This window comes from Lepidochelys olivacea (genome assembly GCF_965140295.1).
Source record: "Lepidochelys olivacea isolate rLepOli2 genome assembly, chromosome: 8".
NCBI lineage: Eukaryota > Metazoa > Chordata > Testudines > Cheloniidae > Lepidochelys > Lepidochelys olivacea.
Window position 1 is genome coordinate 16,840,135 of NC_140418.1, and position 27,361 is coordinate 16,867,495.

Genomic DNA, 27,361 nt, shown 5'->3' on the forward strand with positions numbered 1-27,361 from the left:
ATCACAAATGTGTATGTATAGTCTGCACTGTCCCTCCTCTCTGCCTGACTACTCAACATTCTTGTGAACAAGGAGGGTATTGAGATTTATAAGAAACTGGTCTCACTGAAATTTTTAGCAGAAGCATCCATTTGAATAATTAAAAATAGATACAGAATAGTAGACAAAAGATTGCTGAAATAAGAAAAATGAAAACCCATAATTTAGTTTCACCTATGGCATAATAAGTTCTATATAACTTAATATTTAAAATGTTGATTTATAAAGAGCAGTTTCAACACTTGTGGCCCAGTTTTCTAAAGTGCTGAGCAATGGGAGCTGTGCGTACTCAGAACCTGTGGAAAATCAACCTTATGGTTTCAATGTAACATTCTCTATTTAAGTAATCAAGTAATAATGACAAACTATGCAGAAAGTCTATTCAAACCAGCATTCCTACCTGATACTGCATATTCCACACGTGGTGGTTTTGTGATGCACTGCTCATTTGTGACCTGGCTTTATACCAAATAAGGAACTGCATGTTGACTTGAATACTGCCACACTGTGAAAGGCAACTGCTTCATCTTCCTGAATGGTAGAATGTTATTAAAAGGCATGCAACTAGAAATTTGAAGTCCCCAAGAACTTAAAGCAACTGTATAGTAAACTGTTCCCTGTGAACTGCTAAACCGCTTCAGATTAAGTTTTCTATGACCATAATGCATAAATATAAGCACGATCACCAGCTGCTTGACACACAAAAAGTAACTGTAAAAATCCATCACATAGAAAGAAGACTGTACTATTGCAAAATCTAATTGTGAAGTGGAGTTTTCTAACTAAATTATATAGCAATGCACCTAGCTCATGAAGGTATACTACTAAAGCATACTGCTTTCGGACACAGACAGCACCTTGATTTTGGAATGGCAATTACTTAAAGAGGAAGAGAACACTTATATAGCTTAAGGGCACAATCTAACCTGACCTTTTGCTTTTTCCCTTCATATATCTTAGTAAATATCATTGCCACCACTAGATGAAGTAGTGCCTTACCGATGACTAATTCCTATCATTCTACGAAGATGCCCAGAGCAGGTCTACTACATTTGAAACACTGCTGTGACTCAGCTGCACCAGTGCAGCGCTTCTCACTTCGGCTTACTTAATCTGCTCTGAGAGAGGCAGTAGCTATGTCGATGGGAGAAGCCCTCCTGTCGACATAACTCTGTCTGCACCAGGGAGTAGATCGGTATATCTGCATCACTCAGGGGTGTGGATTTTTCGCACCCTTGAGCGACTTAGTTATACCAATGTAAGTTTATAGTGCAGATTTGGGTCCAGGTTTCAGCCATTTGTCAGTCTCATCCCCACCCCCAAATCCAAAGAAAATGAGTTAAGGAAGTAAACAGACATAAGTATGTCTACACTTAAAACATTAAGGGCCTCTCCCAACAGCATAGGTAGTCCACCTCCCCAGGAAGTGATAGCTCGGTTGACAGAAGAATTCTTCCACCTACCTAGCACTGTCTATTCTGGGGGTTAGGTTGGTACAGCTGTATCTCTCATGGACATGGATTTTTCACACCCTGAGTGATGCAGCTACACAGAAGTAAATTCCTAGTTAGACCAGGCGTAAAGATTGTCTACAAAAAGAAAAAAAAAGAGGGGATGGGGGAAAGTGGTGTGTGGCAGAAAGTAGTGTGTGTGTTATGCAATTAATGGGGAGCAGCACTCTGGGAGTCCTGACATACCCTTAGAGTTGTTACAAGAGCTATCAGTCTCTGCTTGGAGTCTGATGGAGGACAGAAAAACTTATTAAAAATACTCAAGCAAGGTTTGATTGGATAGTGCACTTGTCTGGCTATGCCAGAAGGAGGACAGAAGGCAATGGATATGTATTAATTAGGCCACAACTTTATTCCTAAATATCTGGGAATATGCAGCAGATAAAATTGTACAATGCAGGTAATTCCATAATCATTTACATATGCCCAAGGAGTTGCCGACAACCCTTCCCCATTACCCATCCTGGTCCCCCGGCATCCCACTGCTGCCTCTCCCAACCCTTAAATGAGGATTATGGGAGGCTATAAAGGAGGTGTGGGTTTGACTCCTTGCCATACCAGTCAAGGGAGCCACAAATCCCCCACCATCACACCATTTCCACTCCTTTAAACAATCTCCCTTTTAAATCCCTTCCCAATCTATTTTATCTGATTACCATATCCAATCCCTACTAAGTACCTGCACTGGACATCTGCCCCAAGCTTACATAATGAGTTGCAAGATCACAGCCTAACCCTCCTTTCATTCTTTGCCCCTGCCCCTCAAACCCCAACCCTTGCCATGGCCAATATAGCAGTGAAGAAAAAATTCTTTCCCAGCCCCCCAAGAAAGGAGTGACTAGCAAAATGTCCAAAGCAGATCATAACAAAAACCTGGTGTTTCAAATACTTCCATGTGCAAGAGGGCAGGTGCTGCACAGCCTGTTCAGGTGAAAAGAGGGCTTTCACTGTCCAGACATGGACATAAATAGTCCTCTTCCCTCTGATCACCGGATGGAGGGATGGATCAGTGTCCCCACATGGACATGGGATGCAGCTGCCTGCATGTTGCAATTAACTCACTAGTTCTCTAGCTGTCCTTAAAGGGGGCAACACACCTTCTGCTCTCTAATCACCCTTAAAGGAGCAACAATTGTCCCAACCGCTTAATGTGGGGCAAGGTCATTCTGCCAAACTGGAAGGAGAGATGTTTAATAAACCAAAGTTTCCTAAAAGTATTTTTAAGAAAAAATCATTTTAAGAAGCTCTAGGTTATGTACTATGATGTACGGAATGCACACCTTCATGTGTAGATGATTAATAAAATATGAATTATTACACCATAACTCAATTGATGATGTGTCACCACTTAGTTACAAAATATGGGAGATAAAATTATTTCCACTTCTATGGAATGACCATAAAGGACTGATCTGGGGCTCTGCCAGATCTGAAATCAGGCACTGATTCTAGTTCTTGAATCTACATTATTTAACCTGCACTCCAGCAGTGAAATCCTGATCCCACTAAAGTCAATGCACGAATTATTTTAATGGGTCAGGCATTTCACTCTAGGATTTATTTTCTACTTGTTTTACTTCCTTGAAAAGTATAAGCTAGAGGATGTCTTCAACCCAAGCCTATATGGCACAACAATAAACTGTACACTTTCAGTGGTCACGGACCTGCAACTGATTGGTATATCCCTTGTTCTGAATTCAATATTCATGTTTAATTTGGGCTTAAGGACACAAGATTTATACTTGTTCTGTAAGTCAATGCTCCATCCAATTCCCAGTCTCCTAGTGTTGAAAAAGCTTAAAACAGAGAGCTGTAGTTAAAAAACACATAGTCCTTTATTGAATTTATTTTTATTAAATGGTTTTGATGCAAACAATACTCCTGAGGGCATTCTGTGCCAAAAAATTAAAATTCTACACCAAAAAAAATAAAATTCTGCGCACGGTATTTTAAAATTCTGCACATTTTATTTGTCAAATAATTGTGGAGGCTGCATCATGGCATTGGGGAGCACAAGCCATAAACTGCAGAGGTGGGAGTTCACTGTGCAGCTCTCCCACGTGACACAGACTCAGCGGTGATGCTGCACCCAACCCTGACACAGCGCAAGGACTGGGCCTGCCCCAGAAACACTCCAGGTCCCTACCCCTCTGTGCCAGGTGCACCAGGTGTGGGAAGGCAGGCTCAGCAAGGCAGGATACACATGTGGAGGGATCCAGGTGTGGGTTGAGAGGGTTCTGTATGGGGCAATCTGGGTGTGGGAAGCTCAGTGGGGAATCCAGGTACAGGGGGGATCTGGATGCACAGGGCCTTGTTGCGGGGGTTCTGGGTGCAACGGTATTGGGACTCTGCAGGGGGGTCCAGGTGAAGGTGGTTGGGGCTCAGCAAGGCAGGGTCTGGTTGTGTGGGGATAGAGTTTGGCAGTGGGGTCTGGGTGTGGGAGAAGCTCGGTGGGGGGGGGGGGGTGTCCCAATGCTGGGGGAGTAGGGCTCAGTGGGGTAGGGATCCAGGTGCAGCTGGACGCCTAAGAACTTGTGCAAATAGCCCTTTGGTTAACACTACATACTACCTAAAAAACGACCACTGGTCAAATAAATATATATCAGTATCCCGAGCCTAGTATCCTGTTTTCCAGTTCCTGTAGAAATGAAAGAATTCCCATAGAAACCTTTGTGGTAAAGTTACAACAAACAGATGTACTACCAAGGGACTTCTTCCCATTTTTTTGATCAAGGCAACACTGGATCTTCATGGAAAAGATAAAATAGGGAAAAAATATCTAGAAGGTTGAGTATGTGTGAGAGAAGGAGAATTAAATGCCTCATGTACTAAGCAGCATTTTAGAAACCATTCACCACAACACTGCTTTCTTAAACATTTATAATAAAAGGGTATATAAAGATCATAAACACCACTAGTGGTGCAGAAACATCTATCAGATCTATAAGAAATGTATCTATCAAGAAACTGACACCCTCCCCTTCAGTCCATTAACTCATCTCCTCAAAACTACCCTTTTGATTTTAAAATCAACCACTGAGATTTCTCTATATAGCATACACTATACACACTAACTAGGATTCTGATTTTGCGGAATTACTTTCCTAAGAGTCATTTGAGAGAGGCTGAGATGAAGTCAAAGCCTTGGCATTCCAGCTACAGTGAGGACCTGAAGAGGACTACTAACAGAATTTAAATCTTCTGACACACCAGATATTCCAGCTGTGCTGATTCATTTCCCCGACATTGGGGTGTGGTTACTCCCAGAAACAACATTGATACCTGTATCAATTCTTGAAATACTTATGAACATTTTAGTTACTTAAACCAATGTTCACTCATTAAAGTGAAGAGAGTAAGAAATACTCTGTCATGAAGACTGTTTAAATAACGCAAATATTAAACCATACAGTCTCTTATTACTTTAGGGTGCATCAGAATTTCAATTCTGATGTATGCACTGTCAAGATTTGAGAGACAAAGGCTGGAAAACCAAAAAGACAACTTGTCATTATGGAACATGGTTATACCTCCTGTTTGCAAGTCAACAGATAGTTTTATTCACCCAAAACCGAGGATTTTTCACACCCAGCTTCATATTCAGGCTGCAGCCTGCCTTTTCTTCTTTAGCTAGTAATAAACCCATTTCAGAACACCATAGTTGAATACTGGATGACCTTTCTGAATGAGAGAGCACCATGGAGAAATCCAAATATACCAACTCATACTAATATTTCTTTTTCTGTATTGGCTTCGCTCATCTGTAACACAGGTCACATCTAGCAGAGCCCACAAATCCCAAGTGGGACTACAATATTCAAAAAATTGGACCAAGCTGCGTTGGATTACAGCCTCCAAGATTCTGCAACTAGTTGACACAGCTTAAAAAATACTGACACTTGAAGGAGTGGACTCACCACCAGGTGGCAGCCTAGCAAAATCTCTTACTGCACAGGAAATGATCATTGCTTTGGCGGAATGTGGCTTGACTCCCAGTGAACTGAAGAAGACTTTGGCTATGAACACTGGCAGCCCTACTGACAACTTAGAGAAGGAGACTAAGAAGAGGGGTTCAAAATTAGAAGAAAAACAGCCAGTGGAGAATCAAAATTAAGGCCTAGGACTGGTATGAGACCTAGCAGCCAGGCTTAGCACTACACAAAATTTAGAGGCCACTGCATCAGAACCTATCAATAGATTCCCTATATACACCACTGCTAACCTCTATCAATAATGCCAGACCCTCATGATTCTAAGTGTTGCTTCTCTCTAAAACTCTTTATGAAAGAATATCAGTACTTGAGAAACAGAATAGGGCCCGTCTTGAGAAATAAAAAAGGTACCCAGAAAGACAATTTTCCCCAAATTCAATTTAAATAATCCTCTCAGTATTTAAAATACTTTCAGGAACTCAGGAACATTCTGATGACCTGACACTCCAGGAATTTCCTCTCACATACCAAGTTTTAAATTGCAGGTAGTCCAATACACCAAGAGCTACCAGCCCTGATGCTAGAGGATATGAGAGTCAGGAGCAGGAACAGGTCTCTGCCATCACAGTCAAAATCTGATACAAGACAGAGATACAAGACAAAAAAACCTTCAGATACAGTCAGGAGCTATGGGGACCAGCAATCCTTTGACTGACTGGACCCTTCCTCAGGACTTGTTGTCAAAGGCAATGCTTACACATGGCCTTTCTAGTGGCTGGAAAAAGATATCCTCATGGTCAGGAGCAAAAAACAGCAGATTTTTCCTTGAATCTGAACAGCCACACCCCTGGATCTTCCTGCTGTGGCTGCAAACAAACAACAAAAGCCAAACAAACCACATTGCCTGAATCAGGGCATCATAGTTCTTAGTCCCAGACAGCCAGAAGTATTCCTGCATAGTGGGAAGTGTCCTCCCCCTCTGGGGAACCCAAGCACTCTTCAGGAGAGGAGTGCCTGCCCTGAGCCTACGCCAATAGTGTATGAAGAGGAGAGCATCTCCTAGCTCTCAAGGTGGATAAATACAAGTTACCTCTCTGGACACCAGAGCTGATGAGATGGACAGGAAAAAGGAGAAGCAAAGGCCATGGGACCTGAAAGGGAATAGTGCCTCCTGGTGTCGTCACACCTGAAATCATTTCCTAGTAGTGCAGTCCTCTAAAGGATGGAAACAAGCAATCACTACTATGCCCTCCACCTGCCTCTTTAAAAAGGCACCAGTTTAAGTGCTTCAGAGGAACTGCAATTAATCCTGCATAGTAGATTTTCCTGTGGTACAGATTCTTATAAACTTTCAAAAATTAGGTATTAGTTTAAGCCCAGAAGAAAGATTTGTTTAATCTGAGCCATATCCACATTCTTTGTTATAGCAAAAATACAAGTTTATGCAGAATTCATTTTTGATTAATTCTCATAATACATAAAAACTAATCTCAAAGGAGAACAGGTTTTTTGTTTTGAATACAGAAGAATTATGAACTGGAATTCAAGTAAAGGTTCAATTTATCATTGTAAACATTTTTATGTGTACGATTTCCATTTGCTTTCTCCAAGATATTAAAAAAAAAACTATGCAGGTTAAAACTATAAACTGGAGTTTTGACAGTGTTTAGGGGTGTACATAAATGATACTGTATTAAACTTCAGGAATAACTGGAAATCTATTATAAAACCAGTATTATAAAACCAGTGCAGTTAACCATAAATCACAAATGTGCAGCTAACACCAACGCAGAAGACACTTTCTCAAAGGCATCAGTCCTTTGAGAGATGCTGTGGTACCTATTTAAACCAGGGAGTTGGCAATTTTTAAAATGATCACAACCCTTTTATTCCAGTTTGTTGTCCTTCCTTACATCAATTTAAGATCATCATCTGAAAGAGGTATTAATTGGAGTGCTAATTTCTAGAATAAAAATTACATCTATGTACTTTAAATCCATTCTGACTAATAATGATCTCCAGTCTGTGTCTTGCAAATCCTTCGTCTTAACAAATGCTTAGCTTTGCCTCCAATTTATGACACTTTTAAAATGCCATCTACAAAGTGGATTTTTTAAATGCCTTTAAAAAACAACAGCTCACCTTTAAAATATCATTGTTTTCATGGGTCCTCAAATAGGCAGATTATTTTGAGTGTATATTTTAAAGTACATTTCTGTGTGCCCCATACCAGCTACAAGTCCAATACTTAAATAATCAGAAGGATTAATTCAATACCTCTGCAACTCAGTGATGGGTAATGGAGGAAGCTGAAAAACTAATTTTCATCCATGTGCTATTTATCTCAAGCTCTCCTGACGAATGACAACACTGGATATATCTGCTGAAAGAGACACCTCTAGTCAAGTGCTGGTATATTGGTGGCATTGAGAAACATGGGGAGGCTAACAATGTATGCTGAAATGGAGTTGAGATAAAATTAAGCTCTCAAGGATTCCACACACGGGTTCTTGGTGGAGAGAAGATGTTACCCACCAAAACATACTGGAATTTGTCCAAGAGACAATGAACCCAATACTACAATGTCCACTCCTGATAAATCTTGAAGGTGAGTTTGCAGCACCCAGTGACAGACTGGGGTGAAGACTGATGTCTGATATATCCAACAGTGTAATCATGGATGCTCATCCTCTGCCCATAACGATAAAGAGATCCACCACCAGTGCCACTAAAGCCACTGAGTGGCATATTCCATACTATACAAAGAGTGTTGACAGCTGAAATCTGCCTTATCTGACAATGAACATCCTAGGAAGGACCATCAAGTCACAAACTATTAAAAACTGATTTTATAACCTTGACAAAAAAAGACTAGGGTCAAATAAGTTACAAGGGCACAGAATTAAGTAATTTATTTTTGAGGAGCTGAGGGAATAATTACACAAGAACAGCCCAACTGGGTCAGAACAACAGTCCATCTACCACAGCTCCAACTGTGAAATTGGTAAGAATGACAGTGAACAGCCAGCCAATGTAAATAACGCAGTGTCTACACAGACACTGTGTTGCTCTAATTACACTGACATACGCCCTATGCCTCTCATGGAAATGGAGTTATTATGTTGGTGTAGTAGGGCACTTAGGGCTTGTCTACACTTACCGGAGGATTGATGCGTGGTGATCGATGCATCAGCGGTCGATTTCGTGGGTCTACTGAAGACCCGCTAAATCGACCTCGGATCACTCTCCTGTCAACTCCAGTTACTCCACCTGAACAAGAAGTGCAAGGGGAGTCAATGGGAGAGCATCCCCCATCGACACAGCATAGTGTGGACCCCGCGGTAAGTAGATATAAGTACGTCGACTTCAGCTATGTTATTCACATAGCTGAAGTTGCATAACTTAGACTGATCTCCCCCCCGTAGTGTAGACGAGGCCTTACATCAGTGTGAACAAGGCTTTTGTTTAGACTCTTGACATAAGGCAGCTTACATCAACCCAATTCTGTAGGATAGATCTGGCTACATTAAAGTAATCATATCTACTTCTAGACAGTATTTATGCATGTTAAATATTTCATTAGGAAAAAAATAATTAAGTGGAACATCTGGTTTCCCAAGGCAAAACAAGAGCAAGACAGCAATATCCATCTCTAGGCAAATATCTAATACAAAAGAAAAAATAATCAGGGTCTATTTTTGTTGTTGCAAGTTTTTAAACCTCCTTTCTATAGCACAGGCTGATACAGTGTTAGTTTCAATATATGATCATCAGAGTTTTCCATATGTGCTTCACAGTTCCAGCCAACACGTGACAAATCATTTTGTGGACAGGTGGCCATTTCAACAGTAGCTTTCACATCTTGGTAACCAAATGAACTTTTACATTTTTAAATGCTGCTTCTGATCATAAAACAGATTGAAAGTTAATCCTTTGCAAGGGATGTTTTGTTATGAGACACAGCAATTGCTAAACAGTTAAAAGACAGAAGGCTTATCCAAAACCCTTGGAGATTAAGTTCCTGTTACACATTTATATTTTTCCTGCTAAGGGTGCAACTGGAAGCATTATTTTTAACAGTTATGAATTAAGAGTTTAACCAATGAACAAACAGTTATCCTATCCAGACAGTATTTTATTAGCTGTAGCCAAACAAAGAATAACTAAAAGCATTTGTTTTTAAAAAGGTGTCTTATTACCATTTGAAAAGTTGGAATCAAGAGTAATCTTTATAACAAGTTTGGAATTCAAAACTTAGGTCAGGATTCAGAGTTATATTTAAACTGACATGCTCACTAAGATAGGGGACAGGCCCTTTTCCTTCCCGGTGTAACTGACTTCTGCTTTTCCTAGCAGACATGAGCTATCTAAATAATTAATAGTGTCACTAGTGGTTTAATTTTTCTTCAAGACAGACTCATATTTAACATATGCACAAGACATTAGCCAAAAATGTGTTCATTGCAAAATTATATTTAAACCATCACCAGCCATTCCTTGTGGTGTTTTTCTTGACACAGATATAACTAAAGTAGTACTGCACTGAAGGAAAAAGGGTGAAGCACTTAGCCAAACAGCACAAGAACCACATAATTTTTACTTTAATCTTCGTCAGTGATGGTCCACTGGTGTTATTTCTCTGAAAAGCAACTGAATAGACCAGTTTTCAGAGTAACAGCCGTGTTAGTCTGTATTCGCAAAAAGAAAAGGAGTACTTGTGGCACCTTAGAGACTAACCAATTTATTAGAGCATAAGCTTTTGTGAGCTACAGCTGCAGTTTCCACGATATGCATCTGAGGAAGTGAGCTGTAGCTCACGAAAGCTTATGCTCTAATAAATTGGTTAGTGAATAGACCAGTGGTTCCCAAACTTGTTCCGCTGCTTGTGCAGGGAAAGCCCCTACCGGGCCGGTTTGTTTACCTGCAGCGTCTGCAGGTTCAGCCAATCGTGGCTCCCACTGGCTGAGATTCGCTGCTCCAGGCCAATGGGGGCTGCTGGAAGCGGTGGTCGCTGGAAGTGGTGGCCAGTACGTCCCTTGGCCAGCAACGCTTCCAGCAGCTCCCATTGGCCTGGAGCAGCGAACCGCAGCCAGTGGGAGCCGCGATCGGCCGAACCTGCGGATGCGGCAGATAAACAAACTGGCCCGGCAGGGGCTTTCCCTGCACAAGTGGCGGAACAAATTTGGGAACCACTGGAATAGACTAAAAATAAATCTAAGCAGAGACAAAACTGTCAGAGAGAGTGATTTTGCCCTAAAAGAGAAATACTAAATACTCTATGCTGTAGCACGTTAAGCGAGAAACAAAAAGTGAGAAACAAAAGAGATGACTACTAGCTATTCTCAAATTTGTAGTTTTCTTTTTCGTTATGTAGAAGAGATGCTAGTTTATTCTCCTCTCAATGACTACATGTCGTTCATTAACTTTAATTTACTGGTTCCTTCCAAATTAATCCCCAAAACCACTAAGTTTAAAAAAACAGACCACACATTCCCTTCCCTAAAGGAGTTATCCTAAGCCACCATTAATTTAAAATAGTAGCCAAAAAGGCAAGAAGGGCTACTTTTCCATATTTTTAATCTTCTACCATTGGAGGCAGGGAAGAAGGGGAACCATACATTACCTTGTGCTCCACCCTCCATTGCTTAAAACCTTAATAAAGAGCTGTAGTTATAAACACTGCACATCAGGGACACAGTGTTTTGTACAGTCATAAGAACACTGCTGGAGCTAAAGAAATAGTAATACACAAGCATCAAAAGGAACAGTAACTCCTGTCATATTGAAGGTAAGTCTCAGACAAAAATATTAACAGATACATTTTAGATTACTTATGGGGCTTAAGCTACAGGTTGCATCAATTCCCATCTGATTCCTGAGGCTGCCAACACATCATTTGGCCCCTAGCATAAGTTACAGCATCTTTAATGCTGCTCTAACTTGCACCTGGCTCCAGTGGCCCCAAAGGCGCTACTCTGGTAGCTAGGGATCACCAAAGGGCAACTTTGTCTAGACACAAACCCTGTACCAGGCGCACCGACATATCCCCTATGCCAGAAGTACATGGAGAAGGTGCTGCTGAAACAGGTATGCCAGCTTTATGACACCTGGGGATTCCCCAGGAAGACTCGGTCAGTCTGTGCAGAGGGGCCTATCACAAAGGAACCACACTGGCGGCCAGGATCTGGCCTGTAGCTTCCAAAACTCAGTGAAAGATACTTCAGAATATGAGTCCTACCTACTTTCAAAATAAAATACTGGTTGGCATATTAACGGGTAATAAATACTTTAGCAAAATGCAAATTCCATCACCCTTATGCACATTTGGTAATATCTTTCTTCTGAGACTATTCTCAGAATAAGGTACTAGTCAACATGAATAAGAGTGGCAGAATCTGCCGCAGATTACTCAGGCATAAAATATACGAACGCTATGGGCTGAACTCATTCAAATTCATGTTTACTGTATACAAATTAACAGTACATTCAGTGTTTTAACTAAACATAACACCTTAAATTCTGCCTGTTACAAGTGGTGCGGTTTTATACTGCATAATATTAACCAACACCACCAAAACTAGTTTTAGGCCCTCATTTTAATGTGATTTAAAAATGCTTTCTTAAAAAAAAAAAAAAGGTGAATCCAAAGACAATCACACTGCTCATTTTCTGAGTAAGAGTGGAAGTCAAAAGAAAACAGTATACTGAATACCATTTTATTTATTTTTAAATTAAGTGGCATGGTGTCAGGTGAGGCAAATTTGAAAAACTTCCCTGGACTTCTAGATGTTTTTCTATAAGAGAATGTAAAAGAGGACTTTGTAATTCAAACAAAAAAGTGATTATTTAAGAATTTTAGATGTGATCTTTTTAATTCTGCCGCAAATAGCACTAAATAATTGACAACTTATTTTTGGTTACTCTTAATTAAAGGAAAATAAATCACAGTGATTTTAGAAATCCACGTTACCTGAAGAATACACATGAAAAATTATAGGAAAAGTAGAGGCGGAGGCTTGTCTTCATCCATCAGACAATTAAATTGCAGTGTAAAAGGCAGCAATCTTTAATACATTAATTTTACACACACTTGTAACTGCTGCTTCACACAATTTACTTATACAGTTTTTCAAAAAAGTCAATAGGATTTGATTAAATTGTAGTTTTATGGTTATCCCCAGCTGAAGAGTAAAACTAAGCAGTAAAAGTTCAATCTACTATTTAAAAACGGTTAAAGTATAAACAACACAGCATGATCAGATTGTTTTCTATAATTAAAACTAGGTTTAAACACAGATCACTGTACTAGAAAATTATGTAGACTATAACAACTCTAGTAAGGCCTATACAGCTTTTCATATAAACCTACTCAGCTCTCCTCCTAGTACAACTGGGTATTTCAAGCACAGGGGGACAAAAATGGATTAAATCTTGCACAACTGATCATTTAATGTAAATGCCCTGAGTTTCAGAATATTTTGGGTCATGTGCTATAAAACATTCCTGATACAATCCCTTTTTGCCAAAAATGCCACACTATTTTTTAAAACTGTAAATATAGTAGTATTCCACCAAATTCGCATAATCAAGACAAACACTGTAGTCCTAAATGCATTCTCCCACGCTGCAATAAATCTATTCTTTCAACAAGTTTACTTCTGTATAAAAGGATACATTTCAGCATGTATGCCATACAACCAACACACTGCAAACTCAGTCATGTTACAGACTAGCTGTATTCACTGAAGGAGCTAAATCAATAGTGGGTTTAGGTTTAAAAAATGAGGTGGGGAAGGATAATCTTTATCATCCACAAAGAATTAGCCAAAGGAACCTCACAAGCAGGAATGTCATTCAAGTCTTTAAACTGTTTAATTTCCCCCTCCCAATCCCCCCCCCCCACCCCACACTTTTAGAATCCATCTATTCTGTCCAACAGCCTACTTTCATTTTTCATTCAAACATCCCAGAATCTATGAGGCTGCTGACATCAATATCACCCCAAATTAGCTCTGACACAGTGGAGTCCACCTATGCCTTCTATGAGAAAATGGTGAGTTGTGCTTAGATCCTGTGGTGGATCACATTTTCTCCTATCAAGCACATCACTGTAAGTACTCAGGTTTCTATACACTGCAGGCTATATAAATAAAATGTTGAAAACCCAGTGAGCCACCAAGTACTCAGTTAAAGATGTTTTTAGTTCTCTCTTTAGCACTAATTACTCTAACAACCCCTCACATATTGTGTGACTTTGAAGAGTCAGGCAACTAGTAGCAGAACCTAGGTACCAAAAAGACAGACAGCAATTGAGCTTAACCTAGGTATAAGGGAGGAGGCAGAGAAAATTCATTTCAGGAGACTCGCTAGAGATCAACATGAGAACAGGTCAATTTCTTTTCTTTTCTTTTTTCTTACCTGAAGTCAGTTGATTCAGCCCTCTCCTAATTACTCCTTCCTCTTGCCAATATCTACATGGATATTTTTGTTTTTGTTTGTTTGTTTTTGGAGGCAACACCTCTTGACTGCAACTGACCAGAGAAACTGCGCCTAATGAGATATACATTTTCAGTTTTTCCCATTAACCATTATCCCCTAATGTCTTCTAGCATTGGGCATATTAGCAGATCCAGGGCATAACGACAGAAGCACTACCAACATTGGGACCAGCAAGGCCTGAAAAACTATAGACAACTTTCTAGCTCCAGGCCTACTTCACAGGATGAAACACTAACCATACTATGTCCCACAGAGCCAAGTCTGTATCTGAGAGGAATAGCACAGTTATGTAGTGGATTTAATTGTAACATTGCCAATGTAATGGTTTTGGAAGTTAACTTTTTACTAGGGCAGAATGAACTATATGAAGTATTTATTAGTAGTTGTGCAACAAGTTTCACTGGTATTTATGGCATATATTTGAACCAGTCACACATCACAAAATGCATTATTCAGTGAAGTTAACTGAAAAATATATTTAGTGAATACTATTCACCCAACCAAATACTATTCCCCCAAACATGTTTAATACATTTCCCCCAGATTTCACCCCCCTTTTTCTGTAAGAGATCATCAAGGTGTATCTTCTCAATTGCCTATATCCATTTCCTCTTTCTTTTCAACTGATTCCTCCACTTCATCATGATTTCTGACTCTTCCAGTCCAGCTAATAGCTCCAGCTCATCTTTCTTGACGCTCAGAATTTGTATGAGCAGCAGAGGCGTGAAAGTGAGGAGAGATTAATAAGACTAGGACTTTTCAGCTTGGAAAAGAGACAACAAAGCGGGGAGATGACAGAAGTATATAAAATCGTGACTGGTGTGGAGAAAGTAAATAAGGAAGTGCTATTTACTCCTTCTCAGAACACAAGAACTAGGGGTCACCAAATGAAATTAATAGGCAGGAGGTTTAAAACAAACAAAAGGAAATATTTCTTCACATAATGCACAATTAACCTGTGGAACTCTTTGCCAGGGGATGGTGTGAAGTCCAAGACTATAACAGGGTTCAAAAAAGTACTAGATACATTTATGGAGGATAGGTTCACTAATGGATATTAGCCAGAATGGGCAGGAATGGTGTCCCTATCTTCTGTTTGCCAGAAGCTGGGAATGGGCGACTGGGGATGGAAGACTTGATGATTACCTGTTCTGTTCATTCCCTCTGAAGCACCTGGCACTGGCCACTGTCGGAAGACAGGATACTGGACTAGATGGATCTTTGGTCTGCCCCAGTACGGCCGTTCTTATGACTCTTGTCAGTTTTCCTGCTTCTGCAAGCCTTCTGAACATCAGTAGCTGAAAAGCTGCTGTGCTACAGCTTGGAAAGCTTTGAGGAGCAGCAGAAGCAAAGGAGCACACTGTCTGCAGGCTTAGGAATACAGTACTGCAGCAGTTACACCCAGTTCACATTTGGAAGACTTTTTTCATAACCATAAGGTCTAGAATTTTCTTAAAGTTTAGATTCTGCAGAAAACTGACAGCATTCACCTTCGAAAGCTTTATATGCTACATGGGCAAATGGACTTTTCCAAGTCCTGATTACCAGTGATCCCCCTGTAAGACAGTATGCTAAGAGGTTGAAATATTTTTAAAATTGCCTTACACCAATTCAAGACTGCAAGCCTAGGGACCAAGTCAGCATTAAGTGTTTTCATTAAACAACATCATTAAATACCATTTGACCAGAAGAGAAGCTTAACTTTCCTTCCCATGTATGTTTAATCAATACTTAACAGATTAACTATGCTAAAAACAAAGAGGATATGTCTACACAAGACCCTATGCCAGCATAACCCTCTAGTGTATCATAGGTTTCAGAGTAACAGCCGTGTTAGTCTGTATTTGCAAAAAAGAAAAGGAGTACTTGTGGCACCTTAGAGACTTCATCCGATGAAGTGAGCTGTAGCTCACGAAAGCTTATGCTCAAATAAATTGGTTAGTCTTTAAGGTGCCACAAGTACTCCTTTTCTTTTAGTGTATCATAGAATATCAGGGTTGGAAGGGATCTCAGGAGGTCATCTAGTCCAACCCCCTGCTCAAAGCAGGACCAATCCCCAATTTTTGCCCCAGATCCCTAAATGGCCCCCTCAAGGATTGAACTCACAACCCTGGGCTTAGCAGGCCAATGCTCAAACCACAAACCTCCCCTACATGTAGCAAACATCAACAGAAGGTGTTTGTCTGCCAGTATAGGAACATCACCTCGTCAAATGACATTAACTATGCCAACAGAATCACTCTTCTGTCAGCATAGCTGAAGCTACACTATGGTTTTTGTCGCACAGCTATGTCACTAGGGTTGTGTAGTCTTTTCACATCCATGACTGACAAAGTGATGCTGGTATAAGTTTTAAAAGTAGACCAAGCCATAGACTAAAATACTGACAAAGCACTTTTTTGGAACATAAGTTTAGCTGTTCTCCTCCTCCACCCCATCAACATAGTAAGTACAGTCAAAATTCCAACCTTGACCTAAAGGAACCAGTTTCTCTAGAAATAAGGAGAGTAAAAGCTTCTTGGCAACTATTTCTGTGACAGGTGACCAGCCTCGCTATATTTTTTTACCTTTGGCAAGTCTTGTCTATAAAGTATCAATTTTTAAACCAGCAAAAGCTTGGACTACACAGCTATGTCAATACTTAAGAAACAGAATTTCTATTATTTTAACAGCACTGTGCCTAAAACTCATTAGAGACTAAAGGACAATTTTAAAAAACAAAACAGTGAAACAGTCTCATTTTCAATTGAAAAACAAAACAAAACAAAACACAATAAAGACCATATTTCTGGGAATGGATTCACAATTTTAGTAGTTATTTAAAATCAGAGTAAGAAAGCATTCTATCCTCACCTCCCGCCATACCGCATCTGGATGTTTGAGGTTTACTGACAAAAATCCAGCTACTGGTTTCAAAAGTTCCCTTTCCCTTCTCTGTCTGAATTAAATTCATTTGGGGGGAAATTCCTCATCTCAAAGTATGAAGAAAGAAAGAGTTAATGACAGGTTATGAAGCTCTGTGGGAAGTGAGAATGTCAGCACTTTTAAATAAACCATTTGTCATTTGAACAATGATGGATTATCAGTTTTGTTCTAAAGATGTCACTGGTCACGGCTAATGTCTGGCTACAACCCTATAGCTTTTTATCTGGCAGGGTGGATTAAAACAATTGATAATTTAAAACAAAAATTGATTTCTTATTAAATTAAATACAGATTAATTTAACAACTATTTAAAATTAAATTTGAAAGTGACAACCTATATTAATTTAAATTATTTGAATAGATGTAGGCCTTAAGTAAAAAAAATATTAAGGAGTAGGTTTGCTGCCAAATTTTAAAGAAAGTCAGACCACTGAACTGGAGTTTGCTGAAGTGCTAAATCAGCTTTCGACAGCAGTAGCCTCTTCTGCAGGTCCAGAGAGAATATTCAGTTTAATCAGCTAGTTCGATTCAATGACTAGTTCATGTAAAGTTAAGAAACCAACTGGGAGTTGAAAAAGCAGAAAAATGGTTTTCCTCTTCCAAACTATGAATAAAAACTAGGTGTGAAAGGATGAAATCTACTAGTTTTAAAATCCTGAAGAACACGGTGATCAGAAACCATCAGTTTAGGTCACGAACTACAGATCATACTTTGTTTAACAAACCAGTTTGTTTTAAATGCATGTTGTTAAACTTTTTTTCTTATGTATGTATGAACACTTTTAAGGTAGTTTTATTTAATAAAAAAATTAAAATGCCACTTTAGGGCATTTTTAACTGAATTTGAATTTCCATCCAAATTAGCTTCTGTGATAGATGTGCACCCTCCTGGTTAGCAAAAAGCAGGGTGGATAAAAATCAATGATTTTTTTTTAAATCAGATTTTTTTGATAAAAAATTCCATGTGGATCTTTACAGTGGGATTTTTCTACACTTGTCTACTGAAGTTAAAATCTCAAATTTGAAAGCTTTGTTTTTCTTATTCGATTACATATTGGTTTTATAATGCTCATCATAAAATGCAACATATGATTATTTTTAACGTGCAAGGAAATTACAAGTCTCAAGGGCTACCACCACCAAATACTTTTAATTAACTTATCAAAAGGAATAATACAAGGACTCTAAATATTCAAAGTGCAGTATTTCCATTCTGGTATAATTCTAGTTCTCTGAAATTTCTTTATAATTCTCTGAAATTTCCCAGGTTCCCTACACTACAAATTGCTGTAAAACTCTAACAAAGAAAAAGACATTTATGATTTTAAAAAATTCAATACTGCCAAGGAATCCCAGGAACAAAAGTTGGTAAAAGGGTCACTTCCTGAAGCATCAACTACGCATACTTGAAAAATCAAAAAAACTACGATAAGCAATTTATAATATGTCTCATTTCAATGTGAATGGAAAAGGTGTAGCTTTGAAAGCTGTATTTGTACACCAGTAAGATCTCCAGCCACTAACTTGTAACTAGCAGAAAACTAACACAGTATTAAAATAAAAAATTCAAAAAAAAAATCAGAAATATGGTTTTCTTCATAAAAAGTATCAGAGGGGTAGCCGTGTTTGCCACTTTCACTGATCCAGGCTAAGAGTCCTGTGGCACCTTATAGACTAACAGACGTATTGGAGACATATTGGAGCATAAGCTTTTGTGGGTGAATACCCACTTCGTCAGTATTCACCCACGAAAGCTCATGCTCCAGTACGTCTGTTAGTCTATAAGGTGCCACAAGACTCTTTGCCGCTTTCATAAAAAGTGTTTATGCATAAAGCCAATAGTTGTAGATTTCTAAAACAGACTACACAAAAATTCAGTGAAAGCTGACAATTCATTGAGACAGATACCTCAACAAATGTTCCTACGAATACATACTATATAAGAAATAAAGAACTACTGAAGCCATACCACTTAAAAATAGGTGTTCCTACAAAGGTTAGGTCAAGCACCTGTGGTGTGAATGGGTAAGGAGGAAACGGATGGCTGCTAACTGAAAAAATTTGGGAAAAGAATTGGCACTACCGTATGTTTCTCATCCAGGAGTGGAATGTGTTATTTCCCAGCCCTTACAGACCTTAATTCAAGAATACATATAATTTTTTAAATGGCCATCCCAAAATAACTTTTGGAGTGTTAGTATCAATTTTAACAAAATGGTTATTTTTATTTGTGAATCAAAATGTTCCTCTGATTCAGTTCCACAGTTAAATTTTGCAAACCTGGATTGCCAGATGCAGCTGAATCTTACTGCAAATACCTTTACCTCAGGGGTGGGCAAACTTTTTGGCCCGAGGGCCACATTGGGGTTGCAAAACTGTATGGCGGGCCGGGTAGGGAAGGCTGTGCCCCATGCCCTATCTGACCCTTCCCACTCCCCACCTCCTGACTGCCCCCTTCAGAACTCCCGACCCATCCAACCCCCCTGCTCCTTGTCCCCTGACCGCCCCCTCCGGGACCCCCACCCCAACAACCGCCCCCCCCAGATTCCACCCCCTATCCAACGCCCCCTGCTCCCTGTCCCCTGACTGCCCCGACCCCTATCCATACCACTGCCCCCTGACAGACCCCCTGGGACTCCCATGCCTTTCCAACCCTCCCTGTTCCCCCGTCCCCTGACTGCCCCCCCCCAGAATCTCCACCCCATCCAACTGCCTCCGACAGGCCCCCCAGGACTCCCACACCTATCAACCACCCCCTGCTCCCTGTCCCCTGACTGCCCCCCGGGACCCTCCGGCCCCCTTACCAGAGCAGCATGTCTGGCAGCCGTACCACCCGGCCAGAGCCAGACACTCTGTCGCGCTGCCCTGCAGGAGCGTGCAGTCCCGTCGCCCACAGCGCTGCCTGCAAGGCGGCGTGGCTACAGGGAGGGGCCACAGCGGGGGAGGGGCCGGAGGCTAGCCTCCCCGGCCGGGAACTCAAAGTCCGGGCAGAACGGTCTCGCGGGCCGGACATGGCCCACAGGCCGTAGTTTGCCCACCTCTACCTTATCTTTTATATGTTGCTATTAAACAAACAACTGCTATGGCTTTCAAACTTGGAATTTTGTTGTCCTGTGTACTGTACAATAAATACAACACCAAGATAAACCTAGTTCAACTTAAAATCTAACTCTACAAACTTTCCCAGCAAGCAAATTATTTTTGTGATGAACATTCAGAGTAACATTGAAAAGAAAGAAAAAGAGGATATAATTATTAAACCCCTAATTCCTGAAAGTAAAATGACTTTTCCATATGCTTACAAATTGGTCTGAATCATTTTGTGTAGTAGATCTCTATTGAGTCTTTATATTTTCCCCTTATGTAATCTGTTATAGTGTGCTTTATAAACAGAATACCAGTAATTTTCTTACACCCATAGATGAACAAATAAAATTACTTTTCTTCTATACTGTGTACGTGAAATGAAGTCTGCTATGAAAACCGAAGGTTACAAATGACAGAGAAAAAGATGACCAACTTTAAAGAAAAGTCAGCTCATTTAAATTACAATGCTGAATAGCTATATTTCTAATATTTTAATAAAATTAGAAATAAAACTACTCTTACCTCAAATAGCCATTAGAAAAAACAGGTCTGCCAGAAAAGTTCAGGGTTCCCAAGGGGGTCATATTGTCATCCCCAGATCCCTGGCACCTATTCCAATTTTCTGAACCAGCAGGAAGAGATGGAATGACATTAAAAACTGGTTTCTGATCCTGCTGTTGAGAGAGAGATGCGGTATTCAAGTCATAATGATATAACTGTCCTCCAGAAGTACTGACGCCATGGACAGAAATGGCAGACATTTTATTACCCATTAGGTTAGACCCAGAAAAATTAGCTTGACAATAAACTGGGCCCATTTTCTCTTGTTTTATTACCCCGGGGGTGCAGAGTTCAATGAAGTCTTCCTTTTCTGTCTTCACTTGAGGCATCTGCATTTTGGGGCTGGGTGAAAGATCTCCATGCTCATTAATTTTAGGCTTAGTGTCTGGTAAAATGGGAGGCTTGCAATCTTCACTTGCATTTCCTTCAAGGAGAAATGCCTCATCCGCAGTCATAGGAGACAACAAATCCCCTTCATCTAGCAATGGGTCCAGTCTCCATGGGCTCCCATTTGGTTCCTTACCTGGCGACACTGGTGGCAATTCTAAATCCTGCAGAATATCAAAGGTGCTTTGGTCTTCAGAAAACAATTTCAAGTTGCCACCATTAGTGCCAGCCTGGCCTAAAGGGAGACTGCTGTTAGCCATAATTGGGAAGTCCTGCTCAAGGGGCACCGCAACAGATACTGTCCCCTTTGAGCCCTCTGCCAGGCTTGAGGACTTGTTCAAGCTTGCAATGCTTTCTTCCAAGAGCCTGAAATCTGTCTCCCCAGAAGAGATGCCAATTTGGCCCTGCTGTGGAAATCCAAGTTCATTTCCCATCACTTTTGACTCTGTCTCCCCCATATAGAGTCCCATTGAGAGCAACACTGCCTTTGAAAGATCCGGCTGAGGCGCATTGCTTACTAGTCCTTTTGAGAAGTCACCCAAAACAGACTGCTGTTTAGAATCCGACTGAGAAGACGCAGGCAGGGGAGATGTAGATGCAGGAGCCCTGACAGTAGCTCCACCCCTGAAGGTTGGACGAAAGTCCATCACAGTCCTTCCTTTGTCACTGAAGTGCACATTTTTCCCTGCTTCCTCCCCATCCGAGGGGCTTAGTGATTCTTTGGGGTCCATTATTTTAACACTGGCTATTAAAAGAAGAAAGATATTTGTGCAGTTAGCACAGTAGTAAATGTTTTCACAACACAAGAAACGCAGATTAGCAGCATGGTGAACCTAGTTTAGCCACAGCAGATTGATTTTACACAAGCCTAACATTTCTTGCTGTCACTGAACAAATTTGACTGCTGGTAACTATAACATTGACTATATTTAAAAGCTTTTCTGAACTCTGGTTCTGTAGTAATAGCAGGCAAACTGACTTTTCCCCCCGCCCTCCCTCAAGATTAATTTTTCACAATTCCACCTATCTCAGCTATTTATCTGTCCAATAAAAGGAATATCAGATTAATAATGTCTTTAATTAACTAAGTTACAATTGCTTATGTGTGTTTTTTTAAAACCTTAATTAGGCTTGCAATGCACTTTTCTTTTTTAGAAGACAATATATTATTACAACCTCCCTTTCCAAATCAATCTCCCCTTTTTCTGGAGAGTTCAGATGCATCTGCTGGCATGGGTAAATCACTGTTAGAATTCTCCACCTGCTTCCTCACAAATTCCCCACTGCCTGACTAGACACACAACCCAATTGTATTACTACCACTCTCTGATCTACTACTGTAACCTTTCCATCAGAAATTATGTATGTATATATATAAAAGATGGAAAGTTTGCTAACTTCTGATCAGATGATCACTGCTCCCAAAGAATTCTCAAATGTAACTTATACACCCTGAAATCTGAACACAAAATGGAAGCTTTTAAAAAAAAAATACAACCCTCATTTCCTGATCTTCCAATAAACATCTAAAGGAAAAATAAAGTCTTATTTTGATTACATCCAACACTACTATGTAAATTTCAACCATGCATATTTCCTTCCTTACAATTTGTGCTTATGATCAGTTTCATTGCCGTTCACTTAAGGTGTTGACATAATTAGCGTAGTATGGTCTCTTAAAGTGTCCATAATAAATTTACATCCATCTTAATTTTAAACCCTCTTCACTTTGGGGCCCATGCTGATCAGGAAAATAAGACACCTTGCTATGTCTGTATGAAGAAGTTCATGCTTTCTGTACACAAAAAGTTCAGACTGCAATCAACAATCAATAGGTGCTCTTATGTGCAAAAATATTTTCAAATGTCAAGTTAAGGCAACACGGATTAAAATGTAATTGTATGGATGAACCCTCCCGCCCCAGAAGTTTAAAAGAATGAGCTTTCTTATGCCCCAAATAAAGTTAACATAAAGCATTAAAATACGATTAACAGTGCACAGAAGAATCTTCTAGCTTCCCCTCACCTTGCAGGGTGTTTAGGTGAGAACATGTACGTACATACGTACACACACACACAAATGCTGCCTATTGTATTTCCACACCGCTTTCCTGACAGCTGCCGCCGAACTCGAAACCAAATCAGCGAGTGCAAAATTGAAACGAGTCCTTCAGTAACATCCTCTCTTTTAAAGTTGAAAACAACACTGAAATATTATTCAGCCATTTAAAGTAAACGCCACAAAATAAATCGGGGAAAAAGCAGGTTCTGGTGGTGGTGGGAGGTGTGGGGGGGAGCAGAAGAGGTGGGCTGGGGGGAGCAGTAGAGAACTGGAGTTACTGCATTTCACAGGTTTGCAAAAACCCAATGTCATAACGCAATACACGGCCAAAATAATCAGCATGCCAAAAAAAAACCTAGCAGCACGATTCGATTTAACTGGGAGGAAGAGGGATGGGGGGGAGGGGGAATCCGCTAATATTTATACTCGTTGAACTGAAATAAATCCCCCTTTGCGAAGAGCAGTTTTCAGAGGAGAAAGGTGTGGAGGAGACCTGTTGGGCTTTCTCCTGGCACGCCCACTTCTGCCAAACACCACCAGCGCCTGCTACAAAAGTCGCCAACTCGGGCGCTTTCCAGCCCCTCTCGGCTCTTCCCTTTCTTTGCCGCCCAACCCCAGAAAAAGATCAAGCCATCAGCCACGTTTGTTGGTTGGAAGGGAATTCTTCATCGATCACAAGAACACCGAGCAATACAAATATATCAGTAAAACCAAACAGAGCGGAGGGGATTCACCCCCCGCCAGCCCCCAATCCTCCGGGAGGAAACAACTCGCACAAATACAAAACCATCTGCTGTGTTCAAGAAGCACTTAAGTCGGCCTCTTAAAGGGGCTGGATCGGGCACGGGCTTGGCACGGCCGAGCCACCCCACTTGTCCCACCTCCAGACTGAACGATAACGATTTACAGTAAAGCGGCCCAAAGGAAAGGGACGCGGTTCCCAGCCCCAGCCCCGCCCCACGCTCTGACAGGCTCGGGGGAGGGGGTCGCGCTTGGCGGAGCTACCCCCCCCCCCTTCTGCCCGAGGACGCGACTCCCCACAGTTCCCAAAAAGTTTGAGGGGGTCACCAAAACGGGAGGCACTCCTCCCCCCGCGGCTCCCCTTCGGGGCTCGGGGCCCCCCAGTCAAACTCCCCTTACCTTGTCGGGGGGGGGGGCGCTGGCTCCTCTAGCCACCCACGTCCATGGCTCCCGCCGCGGCGGCGATCGGGGAGGAATAAACAAGTCGGCCCGCGGAAGGAAGAGCGGTGAGGGGCGAGCGGCAGCGGCGGAGGAACAGCCGCCCCTGCCAGGGGAGAGCCCGAAATCCCACCCGGCCCGAGCAGCCCCGCGCCCGAGCCTGCCCAGACACTCCTCCCGCCTTCCTCAGCCGGCGCTGGCGGCGCTCCGCAGCCTTCGCCCGCTCCCGCCTGCGCCTCAAGCCCGGACGGACCGTCCCTCCTTGCCCCAGGCGGCCCGCGACTCTAGCCGCGCTCGGCCCCGCCACAAAATGGAGGACGGCGGCGGCCGCCTCCTCCCAGACGTGCGGCGGCGGGAGCGCACCCGGGCAGGGAGGCAGCGCTGCGCTCGCTCGGCGGAGAGGGGCAGTCAGCACTCGCTCGTCCCCGCGGGGCAGAGCCGGGGAAGGACACGGGGGAACGGTGCAACCTGTTGGCTGAGCCGGCTGCCAACTGCGCCCCAACCACCCTCCCTCGCTCCCCTTCCCGGCTCCTACCCCCGCCCCGCCGCTACAAACTCCCCCTGCGAGCTGCTTTTCCCCCAAGTTCCTTCCCGCGGCTTCCTTCTCCTCGCTCCCCTTCCGTCCCTGCCCCCTCCCGCTGTTGGGACGGGGCCTCCGAGTCCTCAGCGCTGGCTGGGCGGGGGCTGGCCTGGCTGGGGGGCGGACAAGGCTGCTGATGGGGGGGTTGAGGCGAGGCGGAGCTGGCCTGGCGCAGGGCTCGGGCTGGGTTGGGCAGCCCCTGGTTGGTCACGGGGGGGAAGCCACCGGCGGCCCCGTTTCTTCCCCTTTCCACTTGATCGTTTCCTGAGCTAAGGAGGGAGCCCGGGGCTGCTGCTCCTGGGTCTGCGGCGTGGCGACACCCGCCCGCCCGAGAGGTGGCTGGAGACCCCCGCTCCTAGGGGAGGTGGCAGAGACTCCGTCTTTTTGCGTGGGGTGGGGAAGAAGGTTGCAAGCGGCTTATATATACACACACACACCCTTTTTTTTTTTTTTTTTTTTTTGCACCGGAGAAGGCTGCCTGGTGATCACTTCTTTCTCTCCCTGTTACACTGGGGAAGGTTTTATCTTTCTGTCAGTTACTGTGTTTCCAGCATGCCTGTCACCAGGGTAGCTATAGAGCGGTGCGCAGATACAGAATTTGGATCCGCATCCAATCCGCAAAAATGACCCGCGGATTTGCAGCGCTCTAGGTATCTGAACATTAGATCCTCTGCTCTATGTTCCTCATTAATCAGCTCCTTTTGGTAAGGTTGATCACTCCTTGCTCTTTCACATATTCTCTCACACAGGCATCCCTGGTTGTGGCTGCTCTGTCCTCTGATCCTATCTCACCTGCTGTTCCACCGGTGGTTCCAACCCTTCTCTTCCCCTCCCTGCCACTGTCCCTCAGACTTCTGTCTTCAGTCCCATCCTCTTCTTCCTCCAGTCTTTCCCTGGGTAAACTCATCCATTCCTATGGTTTCAACTATAATCTCAATGCTAAAGGCAACCAAATCACTCTCTCTCTCTCTCTCTCTGCCACCTACTGTCTCGCAGACATCTGCTCCTGGATGCTGCACCATCATCAGACCTCTCAGCTTAAACAAATTTTCTGTTCAAGTTAATTTTTTGTTTGTCTTCTGGACAGCTCCCACTTCTTCCTATTGGAGCTACCAGTCAAGCAGCGTATACCCTGGCAGCGTATTAACAGATCTTGCGGAGACAGGGAAATCAGTGATAGATGGTGGACTAAAGCTGTTTCAGCCCTAATATGTTTCTATCTTCAGTAGCACTAAAGAGCATTTCTTCAAAATAGCAGCATTACCACTCCTGCATGCTCCTGGTAGCAAGGGGCAACATTGAAGAGGAAAGCCCAGAATAGGCGGTGCAATGGGGTAAATATGGGGACAATTCTGGGGTAGTAAAACTTGAGCTGAAGAGAAAGGGAGTCCAAATCTTGGAGGGGGGATGTATGGGGCATAAAACATGGAGGAGGAAGATAAAAAATGATGCATGAAGGGTAAGATTAGGGGAGGGAAGAGAGTGGTAAAGAGGGTGGAGAGAAAGGAGCCTGGGGGAGAAATGGAGGACCTGACCCCTCATAAGCAATGACAGTTTAACCATTCTCATCAAGCAGGATTGCTCCCTTCCTACTAGAAATGGCCCCACCCTTTACAGAATCATTCTCTCCCTTCTCTGGGATCCTACGGATGTCCCTTTGAGTTGGGGCTCAGAACAGTTGTGGGGGGCGGGGCTGAAATGAAGCAGGACACTGTCCTCTCACTTTAACACTGACTTCTGTAGGCTGGCCACATTTCTGCATTGAAATCCCTGGGAATTTATATGGTTCAGGTGGGAGTTGCATTAATTCCCTGACTGTGGCTGCTGATGAACAGCTGCAGGAGGGTTTAGCCAATGGCAATAGGAGGGAGCAATGATGAAGTGTAAAGACAGCAGTTGTCACTTTTTTCCACAGATCCCCTGTGCATCCCCTGGATATGTATGTTTGGGAGGCCTTACATCTACAAACCCTGCAGGACTCCAAACACCATTGCCTTCATGTAATACATAGCAGGAATTGCCAAGAGGGGAAACCATGATTTAGGTAGATTTTTCCACAGGAGTGGATGGTCTATACACTACTTTCACTGAAGTAGCTATAACAAGCTCTGAACAGATGAACTAAGATAGTGGAGGGTAAAACAGTGAAGGGATACTGCTCAAATAGTAAATAAATAACAAAACATACAAGGAAATGCCTTTCAAATTAGCAGCTAAAGTTTATTCACCTTGTTATGGGGATCTCAGAAGTTGGAGTCCAGCTAGACCATCAAGTTCATCCACTGCAAAGGCAGGACACAGGCTGATAGGAAACTGCAAAAGAAAAACAAAAATTAAAGAAAAACACTGACGCTAAACACAATATCCCAAGAGTATACTGGCCCCTGAGAAGTAAGAGATGATAGGAAATAGGTTGCCTCTTTGGGTGTGTAAGGCAGGTGATCCTCTTTTTCTTGTGGACTTGCTATAATTTCTGGGGATGACTAATACATTTGTGTGTGTGAAAAAGCAGCAGTTGTCTAGCTATGAAGATGACAATCAAACTAACAGAAACAATTGACCATAGTCTTCAAAAGTGATTAATAAGTACTATGCACACT

The 27,361-nt window shown here is 42.2% G+C and overlaps 1 protein-coding gene across 2 annotated transcripts in view; it reads right to left on the reverse strand.

The window, feature by feature from the left end:
• The window catches only part of NR3C1 (nuclear receptor subfamily 3 group C member 1), a 159,169-nt gene extending 134,314 nt beyond the window's left edge, over nt 1-24,855 (reverse strand). Inside the window, exons 1-2 of one of the 2 annotated variants that reach the window (XM_084636517.1) lie at nt 24,143-24,855; nt 20,516-21,686 (exon numbers count right to left, since the gene is read on the reverse strand). In XM_084636517.1, coding sequence (XP_084492643.1) covers nt 20,516-21,672 — 1,157 coding nt within the window. In that variant the 5' untranslated portion in view covers nt 21,673-21,686; nt 24,143-24,855. Of the gene's footprint in view, nt 1-20,515; nt 21,687-22,966; nt 23,165-24,142 lie in introns of those variants that run through there. The other variant, XM_084636518.1, reaches the window with a different exon arrangement.
• Nucleotides 24,856-27,361: the final 2,506 nt, after the last annotated feature.